Source organism: Suricata suricatta, chromosome 11 (genome assembly GCF_006229205.1).
Source record: "Suricata suricatta isolate VVHF042 chromosome 11, meerkat_22Aug2017_6uvM2_HiC, whole genome shotgun sequence".
Taxonomy (NCBI): Eukaryota; Metazoa; Chordata; class Mammalia; order Carnivora; family Herpestidae; genus Suricata; species Suricata suricatta.
The window spans coordinates 52458689-52470929 of NC_043710.1; the positions used below are offsets into that span (position 1 = coordinate 52458689).

The following is a 12241-nucleotide window of genomic DNA, read 5'->3' on the forward strand; positions in this document are numbered from 1 at the left end:
AAAACTCAGTGAACCTCAAAGAAAATATAAACAAAGCTATGTCTGGGTATATCCCAATCACACTAAAGAGATAAAGTAAAAAATCTTAGATGGTTGCCAAGGGAAGCAAGCAAGTAAAATACAAATATCTAAGGTAATTAAGACTCACACCTCTTCCACTAACTGTTAAGCATATTAACAGTTTATAAATGCTTATATACTCTTGGGTAATACTTAAACATCATTATTCATGATTCAAAAATTTGCTAACTTATTAAAATCCAGAGGATGAATATAACCTCAACCGAAGTCTTTTTATGAGGAACAAAGTTTTACAAAGAAATCACTGGTACATATTATAAGTATTTAATATTTCCTTTGAAAATGAGTTAACATTCATTAAATAGGCTTCTAGCAAGGCTAGACTAGGTAGAAAAGGCTTTCCTATCAGAGCATCTTGAGACAAGCAAGAGAGGAAGAGGGTCTGGAGGATTGGAGGAAGGTGGGAAATGGTTTTAGAGACCCAGCCCACTTGGGAAGAAGGTGAGGCTGGAGGAGACCTGCGCTGTCCCTGGAGCCCCGGTATAAATGCGTCCCTCCAGGGCTCCACAAAAGAGCATAAACAGCCCAACTCCTGACCCACAAGCCAAATATGATAATGGATCTCATGTCTTCTGTTCCTGGAGACTGAGCCTAAGGCTGGTGAGTGAATTAGACATTTGTGGGTGGGGAGGTTCCCAGATCAAGTTAAGGACTGGGCTGGTGTTCTATCCCCGACAGGACAGAGGTCACTGGACTCTTGGAGGCTATTGATATATGTGGACAAAGAGTTGTAAAGACCAGAGACACAAAGATGATTGGTTCTAGCAGATGTGAAAAGTGAGATCTGGGAAGGGAGCTAAGAATGTACGGGCCATCAGGCAGGTGCCCTCATAGTTCAACTGAAGATGAGAAAATGGAAAACACATTTACTTAAACGGTGGATCTCTCCTGGAAAACCATGAGAGGAGCCTTGAGAACGGCAGCAAATTGGTCACCTGCCCCAAGCCAGATATTGGAGGGAATTTTGGAGAAGGGGTCAGGGCGTCTTGGCAGGTGTGAAGACCAGGCACCAATTTTCCTCCCCAGAAAGAAAAATAGATGCTCCAAAGAGGGAGTTGGAGTGGAAGAAATAATGTTAATAAGCACAAGATTTATCTTAACCCCTGAGCCAAATATTTTGATACCGGCCCCTTCCTTTAATATCCTCAGAAACCCCAGGAAGATGGTATTTTGGTTCCATTTCTTCTTCATTTAGACATGGCTGTCTTCTCAGGAGGTGCCTTCTGAGCTCATTACACCTGGCATGTTTTACTAGTCCCATCTGCTTGCATACCCACCACACTCTCCATCCATAAGCCCAGTTAGGATTCACACACAGGGCATGATGCCTGAAAAACAGCCCATGCTCCAAAGAAGCTTGCTGCATGATTAAGCTAATGAATGAAAAAAAAGTATACTAGCAAGCAAATGGTAAAATTACATGTTAGTTTCTGTCAGAAAAATCTTACAAATATCAAGTACTACACCTCCCTTTCCTCAGAAAAGGCTTTTGAAAATGCCTTTCTTTTTCCACTTTCAGTCATTTCTAAGTTTAGCTCCCCAAAGTATGAACACGAGACACACAAGCCCTGTTGCCTCTTAAAGTTCTCTTGATCCTCTTCACAAGTGAGCAAATTGTATGCACTGAAGTCAGAGAAATTTCAAATTTATTTCCATCAATTATTGATTGGGAAATTTGACAAGAGTTTCATATTCTCTGAGTTCCTCTTTAGGTATGAAATGGAGACAATAATATCCACTCTCCAGAGTGGATGTCTGCTCCCTGCATGAAGAGCATACAAAATGCCACATGCAACGTGCATATTGCAATCCTTGGCATAAAACAGTGCTTAATAAATATTAGTTTAATTCCTCTGTGGCTGCATTATATTCAGACCCATTCTATTCCTAGAATACAACTTAACCTTTTAGCATCCAATCTCTTCAATCAATTCCTATTCCAATAAACCTTCACAGGTCATCATTCTACACTAATAGCTTCAGGACATCGGATGGCTGCATCCTGTGTAAAGGGTGAGGGCTAAGTGTGAAGTTGTGATCAGGCCCTTCACTGCCTGTGCAGCCCCTCCCTGCCTCTCAGGCACTCCTTGTGCACCTGTCACCCTGAGCTGGCAATGTTTCACGAACACACCACGCATTGGTTGGTATGTTCGCTTTTTCTTATGCTGCCTCTTTTATACTAAATTAGTCAGTTCAAGTATCTTTTTACACTCTTCTCAGTCATGAATAATGAGCTTCTCTTTTTATGCATAATCCTTTTTTGAAAGTGAAATACATACAATAATGTCTCTGACTTTGATTAGTCAGAGATAAGTATAATTGACTGTCACTCGTTGTGCAGACCATATCCTTTATCCTTGCAGATTTCCTATTTGCATGTTCCCAGAAGATGAAGAGTGTGAGATATGATGAAAGCCCTGATATTCACGAGGAAGATTCGAACAATTCATCTTCTTGTGAACAGAAAGTGAGATCCCAGGTCATCTGCTCCGACCATGACAATCTTAAACCACACTGCTGTTAGCCATACAATCTTCCACTTGCTGGGCACCCCAGGGCTGGAGGACCAACACGTGTGGATTTCCATCCCCTTCTTCATTTCCTATGTCATCGCCCTGCTTGGGAACAGCCTGCTCATCTGCATTATCCTCACAAAGCGCAGCCTCCATGAACCCATGTACCTCTTCCTCTGCATGCTGGCCGGGGCAGACGTTGTCCTCTCCACGTGCACAGTACCTCAGGCCTTGGCCATCTTCTGGTTCCGTGCCAGGGAGATCTCCCTGGGTCGCTGCATCACTCAGTTCTTCATCATCCACTGCACTTTCATGTCTGAATCAGGGATCTTGCTGGCGATGGCATTTGACCGCTACATTGCCATATGCTACCCGCTGAGATACACCACTATTCTTACACGTGCACTGATTGGGAAAATCGGTGTGACTCTGATTCTGAGAAGTTTTTGTACACTTTCTCCCATAGTATTTCTTTTGAAAAGATTGACTTTCTGCCAAAATAATATTATTCCACACACCTTTTGTGAACACATTGGTTTGGCCAAATATGCTTGTAATGACATTCATGTGAACATCTGGTATGGATTTTCCATTTTAATGTTAACAGTGGTTTTAGATGTTGTACTGATTTTTGTTTCCTATGTGCTGATTCTCTGTACCATCTTCCGCATCCCTTCCCGAGATGCTCGCCACAAAGCTCTCAACACATGTGGCTCCCATGTCTGTGTCATTGTCCTCTTTTATGGGCCTGGGATCTTCACCATCCTCACTCAGCGGTTTGGACGCCACATCCCGCCTCACACCCACATCTTGTTGGCTAATGTTTGCATGCTTGCCCCACCTATGCTGAATCCCATCATTTATGGTATTAAGACCAAGCAAATCAGAGAACAGGTGGTTCACATGTTGTTTACAAAGCAGAAATCACTTTGGTTTAAGAACTAAGTTTTCAGAATCTCTAGCTGTCTGTGATGTGGTCTATGGAGGTAAAGGGTGAGAGAGATCAGCTGAAACACCAGGAAAAAGCTCAGTATGTTCTGTCTCTGGAGAGAGATCACCAGGTAGGTTGGGGACTCTCTCCGTCATTGTCAAAACAACTGAGCACAGCACTGTGTTGGATTGAGCAAGCCCGCTCCTGCAAAGACTCTCGGACAGGATGCATTGAATTTCAGAAGTCCTATGTCCTTAATGACTCTAGCATGTTCTTTAGAAATGGATGAAGTGAGAGCAGTGCTCTGTCCTGGGATTTTGTCCAGCCATTCCTCACTGAGTTTCTCAAGCTCTGATACATCTCGTGATATTTCTAGACAACCACGTACAAACCTCTACTTCATGCCCTTCATTCTGGCTAATGACATTCCTAACGTCAGTAATCCCTATGTTTTGCGGTTATTCCTATTACATTATAATTTATATCTGATCAACATGCATGTCTGTAATAAGAGAACATGAATGAATTGTGTTTTGCATTTGGCAGAAAACCCCCTGAGGAGACTGAGGGCATTCAGACTGGTCCTTCCCGTGATTTCTGAGGGGTGGTGAGTGCTGGGAATGGGGATCCTCCCATCTCAATGTCAGGCCATGTTCTTCAACGATCCCCTCCTCAGCAGGGCATGCAAGGCCTTCAGTGACCTGATTCCTGACCTCCTTTACAGCACATTGCCATGTCACCTCCAAGCAACCCGAGCATCAAACACACTGGGCCATTAATGCCTCATTTTCCCCAGATCATGCCACACTTCCCATGTCCCTGCTCTGCCTTGGGATAACCTCCATCAACCTGTGGGAAACTCCTATTCCTTCTTCCATGCCCACTTCTCATCTGGTCTCCTCTATAACTTTTCCTCCAACCACAGTTCCTGCCCAGTGTGCTCTTTAGTTGATTCCTGCTCCCTGAGCAAGATAGCATGTTGTCCAAGTTTCAATCTTAAAATATGTGTCTTTTAAAAAGTCTATGTTCCTTGTAGAAAGTATTAGAAATTACTAAAAAAAAATGAGGTGCCTGGGTGGCTCAGTTGGTTGAGCATCCGGCTTCAGCTCAGGTCATGATTTTGTGGTTAGTGGGTTCGAGCCCCGCGTCAGGCTCTGTGCTTCAGATTCTGTGTCTCTCTCTCTCTCTCTCTGATCCTCCCTTGCTCAAGACGTCTCTCTCTCAAAAATAAAACATTAAAAAAAAAAGAAATTATAAAAAAAGACAAACATGAAATAGGACTCATAAATCCATAAACTTACAGGCCCCAAACAATTTTACTGTTAAAATTTTGTCTTTTATGGCTATATCTATATAATTGTTTATCTGCATCTATACCTGCGTCTGATTCTGTGTCTGTGTATTATCTCCATCTGTATCTATTGGTTGATTACTCCTTTATCTACTTGGAAAATATTATCATATGATACACATACAGAATATTGATTGTACTATATATATATTTGTTTTCCACTAAGTATAGTTTTCTGGCAGTACTTACTGGTGTTATTTCTAACACATATGCATTATACAATCAATTACTGTATCTATGAAGTAGTTTACTACAGGATTTTACTATATTTAATGAAGCATTATTCTATGAAACCTTTTTTGCATGGTGTTATGTCTATCTATTTACAAATTTAAGGCTCAATTTTATTTGCTGCTTAAGTACACATACCAGATACGTTTGGATAAATTATTTGTAAGTAACAGTAAAATCTTGGATTGGGAATAACTTGTTTTACGAGTGTTCTGCAAGAATGAGTAAACATTTCTAATAAATTTTAACTTGATAAGTGAGCAGTGTCTTGCAATCTGAGTAGTACGTGGTGCCCAATGTCACATGATCACAACTGAGCCAAGGGTTCTTGAAATTTGCTTTGTTATACAAGTGCTTTGGATTATTAGCCTGTTTCCAGAATGAATTATATTCACAAACCAAGGTTTTGCATATGGTCTATTAATATAAGATGCAAATACTCAATGTAAGACAACTGGAAAACAACAAAAATATAAAGAAAATCCTTAGTCAGGAGGAAACCACTGGTAACAATTTGGTCTATTGCTTTACTTTCATTGTTCTTTGCATATATATTTTCATACATTTTAAAATATTATTGGACATTTGGAGTTTTCCATTTTTAACTATATAAAGAAGACCTCCACGAACATAAATCTTACTCTGGTATTTCAATTTTTACTTTAAGGATGAAGTCCTCATTCTATTGCAGATTTTATAGATTTCTTTAATGAATCTTATAAAAATGTACTCAGAAATGATGCGTAATTTATCTCTGTGCACTAATAACGGAATTGCAGTTTTCTTTAACTGTTTTTGCCATTTAAAAGGACAAAAATATTACACTGCAATTTTTACTTACATTTTTAATTGACATTGAGGTTAAATATATTTTAGATGACCATATTTCATCTTATAAAGTAATAATAACTATCATTTATTGAGTACTTACATTACAGGTCCCATGCAAAACATTTATGTGCATTACCTCACATCACCTTCACTTGCACTTTGTAAAATAGGTATTACAGATGAGGAAATGGAAACTCTACTGAGGAAAATGTCAGGCAAAAACAAATCCGTTTCTTTTTATTTGTGCTCTTGACTACTAAATCGCCCAGATGATTTTAGTTATTTTTGATTTTGCCCATTTAACTCTTGAAAACTCTGTTGTCCTTATCTCTTTTCATTATTTTAAAAATGTATTATAATGATATATGTTTCCACTCTCATTTGTCTGGATAAATTTTTATTTTTATTTTTATAAAATGATTTATTTAAATATGTTAAATATTCAATATATTTAAATATTTAAACATATATATATGTATATATATATGTATGTATGTCTTTTGTGTCTTGTCCCATTATTTAATCATAGAAAATTTACCATAAGCTAGGATTTGAGTATTATTCACATACATTTCACTACTTTCATTTTTCTCATTTCTAAATTAGGATTATTTTATAAACATTACAGAGTTCTTATGAGGATTAAATGGGTTACTATATGTAATATGCTTAGAATGTCATATAGAGTTATATATGTTTGCTATTATAATTATTGCTTTTTATTTCATTTGTCTTAAGATACCTTTTTCACACTTAATAACTGCAAAACATTTTTTATCATTTTTTAAATTAATTAATTGATTGATTGATTGATTTAATTAGAGAGAGAGAGAGTGCAATTTCGCAGAGGAGATGGGCAGAGGGGGAGACAGAGAATGCCAGGCCAGCTCCACGCTCAGCACATTAGGCTCTGTCCTACAACCTGGGATCATGACCTGAGCTGAAATCAAGAATTGGTTCCTTTTTCTCCACATCCTCACCAACACTTGTTATTTCTTGTCTTCTGGATTTTAGTCATTCGGTTCAGCTTTTTTCTTACTGTCAAGTTGGAAGTAATAGCTTTTAAATTCTTTACATGTTGGAACAAAAACTGCAAGTGTCTGTTTTCACTACAAACGTTTTCCTCTCTCTGCCCAATTAAGTCTCCGTTTTTCAGTTTGCTTGTTCACATTAGGACTTAAGAGTGACAGAGGAAGTCCCGTGCTGGGGTGGATAGGCACCCTCAGCAGTGGGGTTAAGTGGGCCAGTGTTTCTTCTCTCCTGGCGTGCCTCACTCTTTCCTGTCAGGAATGAAGAAAGGCCTGTTCTGAGTCTCCAGCAACAGAGAAAATCAGATGGTATTTCCATACTTGCTAATATTCCCAAGTTTTTGGCATTTTCATTGACTACTATCTATTACCAACTTCTGAACTGAGACAAATAGAATTAATGGGTTGTTTGGCCAAGCAGTTTCTGCTCTGGTCTCTATGCCAGAGATTTTTCAACCCCTCCATCTCCTGGTGAAGGACGGAATATCAAATCACACACATCCAGTCATTCGGAGTTTGGACACACACCCTTATCTCCAGCACTCTTTCATTCTCTGAAATGAAATCTGAAATCTCCCAGTTCAAGATAAGAAAGTGGTTATAGAGGGGGGGAAAAAAAAAAAAAAGACTTGCTAGCAAACTGACACAAAGAAATCTCCAGGCTAAGCGCCATGATCTTTTCAAGAAGCTTTCTGGCCCAAGAAATGGCGCCCTCTGCTGACAAGACCATAGAGCCTGTGAGCTGCTTCCAAAATTTCCATTTTCAAGAAAAGACCAGAGAAGAGATCTGAATTCAAAATACAAAATCCAGTGGATCCCAGGTGTGGATTCTCACCATCCAGGAATCTGTTCTAGGGCTTTCTCTCTCCCATCACCTCTGAAAGTATATGTGGTAATACGGTCATCTTTTATTTCTGGGGCCTTAGGACTTTGCTGAGTCATAATTAGGGATGTGGTGTCCACCATGGAAAGTTTGGGTGGGCTCAGGAGAATCTCCGGGTGTAAGGAACCTTCAGTCTGCAGGACTGTCCATGGACAATGAGCAAGCAGCAATATCTAGACCCAACACCAAACGGAGATCAGAAGTTTTTCAACCCTGAGAACCTGAGATCCTCACTGGAATAAACATAGGATCTGCACCCAACTGTGTGAGATTCTAGTGATTTTCCATTTCATCTTCGGATGGTGCTGGACAAGCTCTTGATCCTGATTCTGTTGTACCCAAGATTTCTTTATCGCCCCCAGAAACCAGAGACCACCAGGGAGGCCGAAGCACGCATGCAAAAGCAAAGGGCTGTATTACGAATTTAGGCCCGGCCAGCCTAAACTCGGGCTCACAAACTTCAACAACACACTGGATCCACATGGAGTGAGCCCAGAACATGGCGGGGAAAGGCCTCTTATGAGTTTGGGAAGGGGGAGTTACAGGAAATTGTGACACAGGTACAGGGGTCCAATCAATATAGCATCACATCATTGACAGTAACTTTAGCCAATTACAGAGTGGACCCAGAACCCTCCGGTAGGGTGTGACTAGGACCCTCAGGTAGGGCGTGACTAGTCTTAACCTCCATCTTTAGGCCGGCCCCCAGAAATGTTAATGGTGTTAGCTGGCCTTCAAGGTCAGAGGGAAAACCTGAATTAGACCTGCATCCTTACAACTCCACCCCAGATCTATTTTGGTTTTGTTAATCTCAGCACCTGCAACCTTTCCCCCTCTGCAGTTCCTCCCCCAGGCTGCGCACCACCCAGTGCACATGCCTCATCTAGATTCCCTCAGGTAGGAAAGAGGAATTCTTTTTCTCTTAGGGTTGCGTTGGAACTGAGACCATACAGATAAGATACTATCTCCTAAATGCTTTAAGATATCTTGAATATTGGAGACTTAAGAACAGTGGTCAAAATTGCCTTCAAGTTGTTTGGTTGGGGCTGGGGTGGGCAGCTCATAGACCGTAAATAAGTGTTACTTATCTTTCTACCAGAAATGCTGTTAGGCCAAGTGGTCATCTTGAACACACTCAGACAATTTTAGAATATTTATACTTAATGTGGGATATGAGTACCTTTTTTAAAATACTTATTTTTGAGAGACAGATTGAGACAGTGTGAGCAGGGGAGGGGCAGAGAAAGAGGGAGACAGAATCTGACGCTGACAGCTCAGAGCCTGTCTGGGGGCTGGCACTCACAAATCACAAGATCATGACCTGAGCTGAAGTCTGAGGCTTAACTGACTGAGCCACCCAGGCGCCCCTGAGTGCCTTTCTATTGTGTTGTAGGAAAGCTAAAGCAAACAGATTACGATTTGCAGGCAGTATCTGTGGCCCCTCACATATTCTCAGCGACCTCGGATTTCACTCTTCCTTTGGCGAATATGCCTCTTGGCACTGATGAATCCAACGTTTTGAAATGTCTCCTCCTCTGACTATGGGCTGGAGCTGCATCTATGGAGCTGGGGTCTGGGAGCCTGCAAGTCCCCTCTGTGCTGTGCTGGCTGGTGTCAGCAGTGTCCTATCTCCCGCCCCTTCCCTTCTGAGTCATTCACTCTCAAAGGACCACTCCCCTCACCAGTGGAGGCAAATGCAACAGCACACCATCTTCTGGAAAGCTGGGCCAATGATTCCAGTTCTAATTTTTTTAATATTTATTTATTTTTGAGAAAGAGAGAAATAAAGACAGCACAAGTGGGGGAGGGGGAGAGGAAGGCAGAGACACAGAATCTGAAACAGGCTCCAGGATCTGAGCTGTCAGCACAGAGCCCCATGCTGGGCTCGAACTCATGAACTGCAAGGTCATAATCTGAGCTGAAGTTGGATGCTTAACCGACTGAGCTGTGATACCCAAGATTTCTTTATCGTCCCCAAAAACCAGAAACCGCCAGGGAGACCGAGTCATGCAAGCAAAAGCAAAGGGCTTTATTACGGGCTTAGGCTCGCCAGGGCCTAAACTCGGGCTCACAGACTTTACTGGCGTGGTGGATCCATGCTGAGAACCCTGAACAAAGGTGGGGCAGGGCTTTTATGAGTTTGGGAAGGGGGAGTTACAGGAAATTGTGACATAGGTAGTGATCCAATCATTATTATACAATATTATTGACAGCAGGTTTATCCAATTACAACATTTAGAGTGTTAACCAGTTACAGAGTGGACCCAGGACCCAGGACCCTCACGTAGGGTGTAACTAGCCTTAAGCAATAAGTGATTACCTATAGCTTCTATTTCTAGGCCTGTCCTTAGGAATGTTAAGGGTATTACAAGGGTGGTCCCTCCTGCCTTGGGCAATGTGTGCCCTTCTATTGTCTCATGGAGTCAGTTTCAGACCTGTGTCCTTACAGAGCCACCCAGGCACCCCAAGAATTCCAGTTTTAGAGTTCTGTCCCAGTCCCTTCCTGTCTCCAAACTGCCGTCCTCCCTCATCCAGGGAAATTTGCTTTTGGAAAGAGCCTACTAGTATATAAAATATATGAAACTAAATTTCAGTAGAAAGAACTTGGTGATCATTTTACACAAACCAACAAGACAAAAGGGAACACAAACTAATGAAATTGTGGATGAAAGTAGTTTATTACAGATCATTAAATATGGTTAAAAAAATACACAATTCTATACAAATAAGCTTTAGAATTCTGTGAAAAATAAAAAGGTCTAATATTACAAAAAAACAGAAAAGCGTTACAAGAAAATAAAAATTACAAGATGTACACAATTATCCTCCATGTGCATTGGGGCTTACCCATGCTGGTATTCATGGAGACCCAGACTTCTGAGTTCCTTCTGCAAGTGCAAGCTAGCAGAGCAGACGGCCCTGCTGGGTCCTGCCGTGGGACGGTGTGGGTGCTGTGGGCACGATGAGAGGGAAGTCAGGGAATCTGGGCAAGCTGACACTTCACCCCTGCACCGGGATCCAGGCAGTGGCTGTTGGTCATCCTCCTCCAGATGACTCCCCAGCTCTCCCTGCCTGTGGAAATGAGTCTTGACAGTGTGGCCTCTCTCCTGCTTACCTAGACCTCCATGTACAGTCCCATGAAACTATTTGCAGATTCCCAAACACCCCAAACTTGTTCACCATTCCATACAACGTGGGTGTGGGGATGGGTTAAATAGGTGATGGAGATTAAGGAGTGCACTTGTTGTGTATGGTATTGTTGAGTCACTATATTGTACACCTGAAACTAATATTACACTGTATGTTAACTAACTAGAATTAAAGTAAAAACTTAAAAGTCAAAAAACAACCACCCAGGAAATGTAATTTTCTTTTATAATCAGTGTTGTTGAGGTATGTGTTACGGGTATAATACATACCCTTGTAGAGCATGCAGTTTGATTTGTTTTGACAAAGTTTTACACACGTGTGACTACTACACAAACAGACTTGAGAGAATTTCCAATGCTCCAGAAAGCTTTTCTAGTCCTTTATAGCCAACTCTTCCAGAACCCTCCACCCTTTGTCTGCCCAGTTCCTGTCTATTTCCTAAGAGGTGGTGGCGTGCTCTTTGTGGGCAAATGGAACATGAGACCAAAGGGGATAATTCAAATTGGAAGGCCGAATTGAGGTCGTGTGCACAACCATACAAATGGAGACCCTTGGTGCCTAGCTGGCCCAGGAAGCAGAGAGCGTTAAAACAAGACTCACCCCCACACTGCGGACATTTTGGACTGGATGTTTCTTTGCTGTGGGAGCTGTCCTGTGCATAGCAGAGTGGTTAGCGGTGCCTCTGGCGTCTACCCACTAGATGGCAGTAGCATCCCCCAGGTATGACAACCAAATTTGTCCTCCCAAGTTTGCTAAATGTCCTTTGGGGCAAACCCTCTCTCCCCCATTCGAGAACCACTGAGTTCAAACATTTCCCCCACGGTGGCCCTACAGGACTATAGTCCCTTGGGCCCAGAAGCTCCTTCCCCTTCCCTTTTCTTGCCAGCCCTGAGGTTTCACTTTCACTTCCCAGGAGCTGCTTCATGCAGGTCCAGCGTCTGTTCCCTGTTCGCCTGTTCAGGCAGTAAATGCTGACGACGCCTGCCCTGGCTTTTCTTCGCCACTAAAATCAGGAGTCAAGACTTCTCCGCTGGGGCCTCAAGGTGCGTGGGGCGGTTTGGGGGGGGGGGAGGGGCAGACGGTGGAAGACTCCAGAAGGAAGGTATGTACTCTACGCAAAGGTGTATGAATTCAGTATGTGGCTCAGACTTGCTCTGAAGGGAAGAAAAGCCAGTTTGCAGGCTTTCTGCTCTGGGTGCAGTCAGCAGGAAGTCTTGATTCTGGAGACAGTTGGCCTGGAGT

General features: G+C 42.1%; 2 protein-coding genes across 3 annotated transcripts in view; both read left to right on the forward strand.

The window, feature by feature from the left end:
* The first annotated feature begins 2515 nt into the window (after positions 1 to 2515).
* On the forward strand, positions 2516 to 3539 carry LOC115272584 (olfactory receptor 52B4-like). The gene has a single exon (XM_029915616.1). The coding sequence runs from the start codon at positions 2577 to 2579 to the stop codon at positions 3537 to 3539; it is 963 nt and encodes a 320-aa protein (XP_029771476.1). The 5' UTR covers positions 2516 to 2576.
* Positions 3540 to 11748: 8209 nt separating this feature from the next.
* The window catches only part of LOC115306140 (tripartite motif-containing protein 34-like), a 17275-nt gene continuing 16782 nt past the window's right edge, over positions 11749 to 12241 (forward strand). Inside the window, exon 1 of one of the 2 annotated variants that reach the window (XM_029956378.1) lies at positions 11749 to 12042. The gene's annotated coding sequence lies outside the window, so the exon portion shown is untranslated. The remainder of the gene's footprint in view (positions 12043 to 12241) is intronic. The other variant, XM_029956377.1, reaches the window with a different exon arrangement.

Excerpts from the sequence above, each read along its gene's own strand:
- LOC115272584 (XM_029915616.1), top strand. The coding sequence starts at position 2,577 with ATGACAATCTTAAACCACACTGCTGTTAGCCATACAATCTTCCACTTG.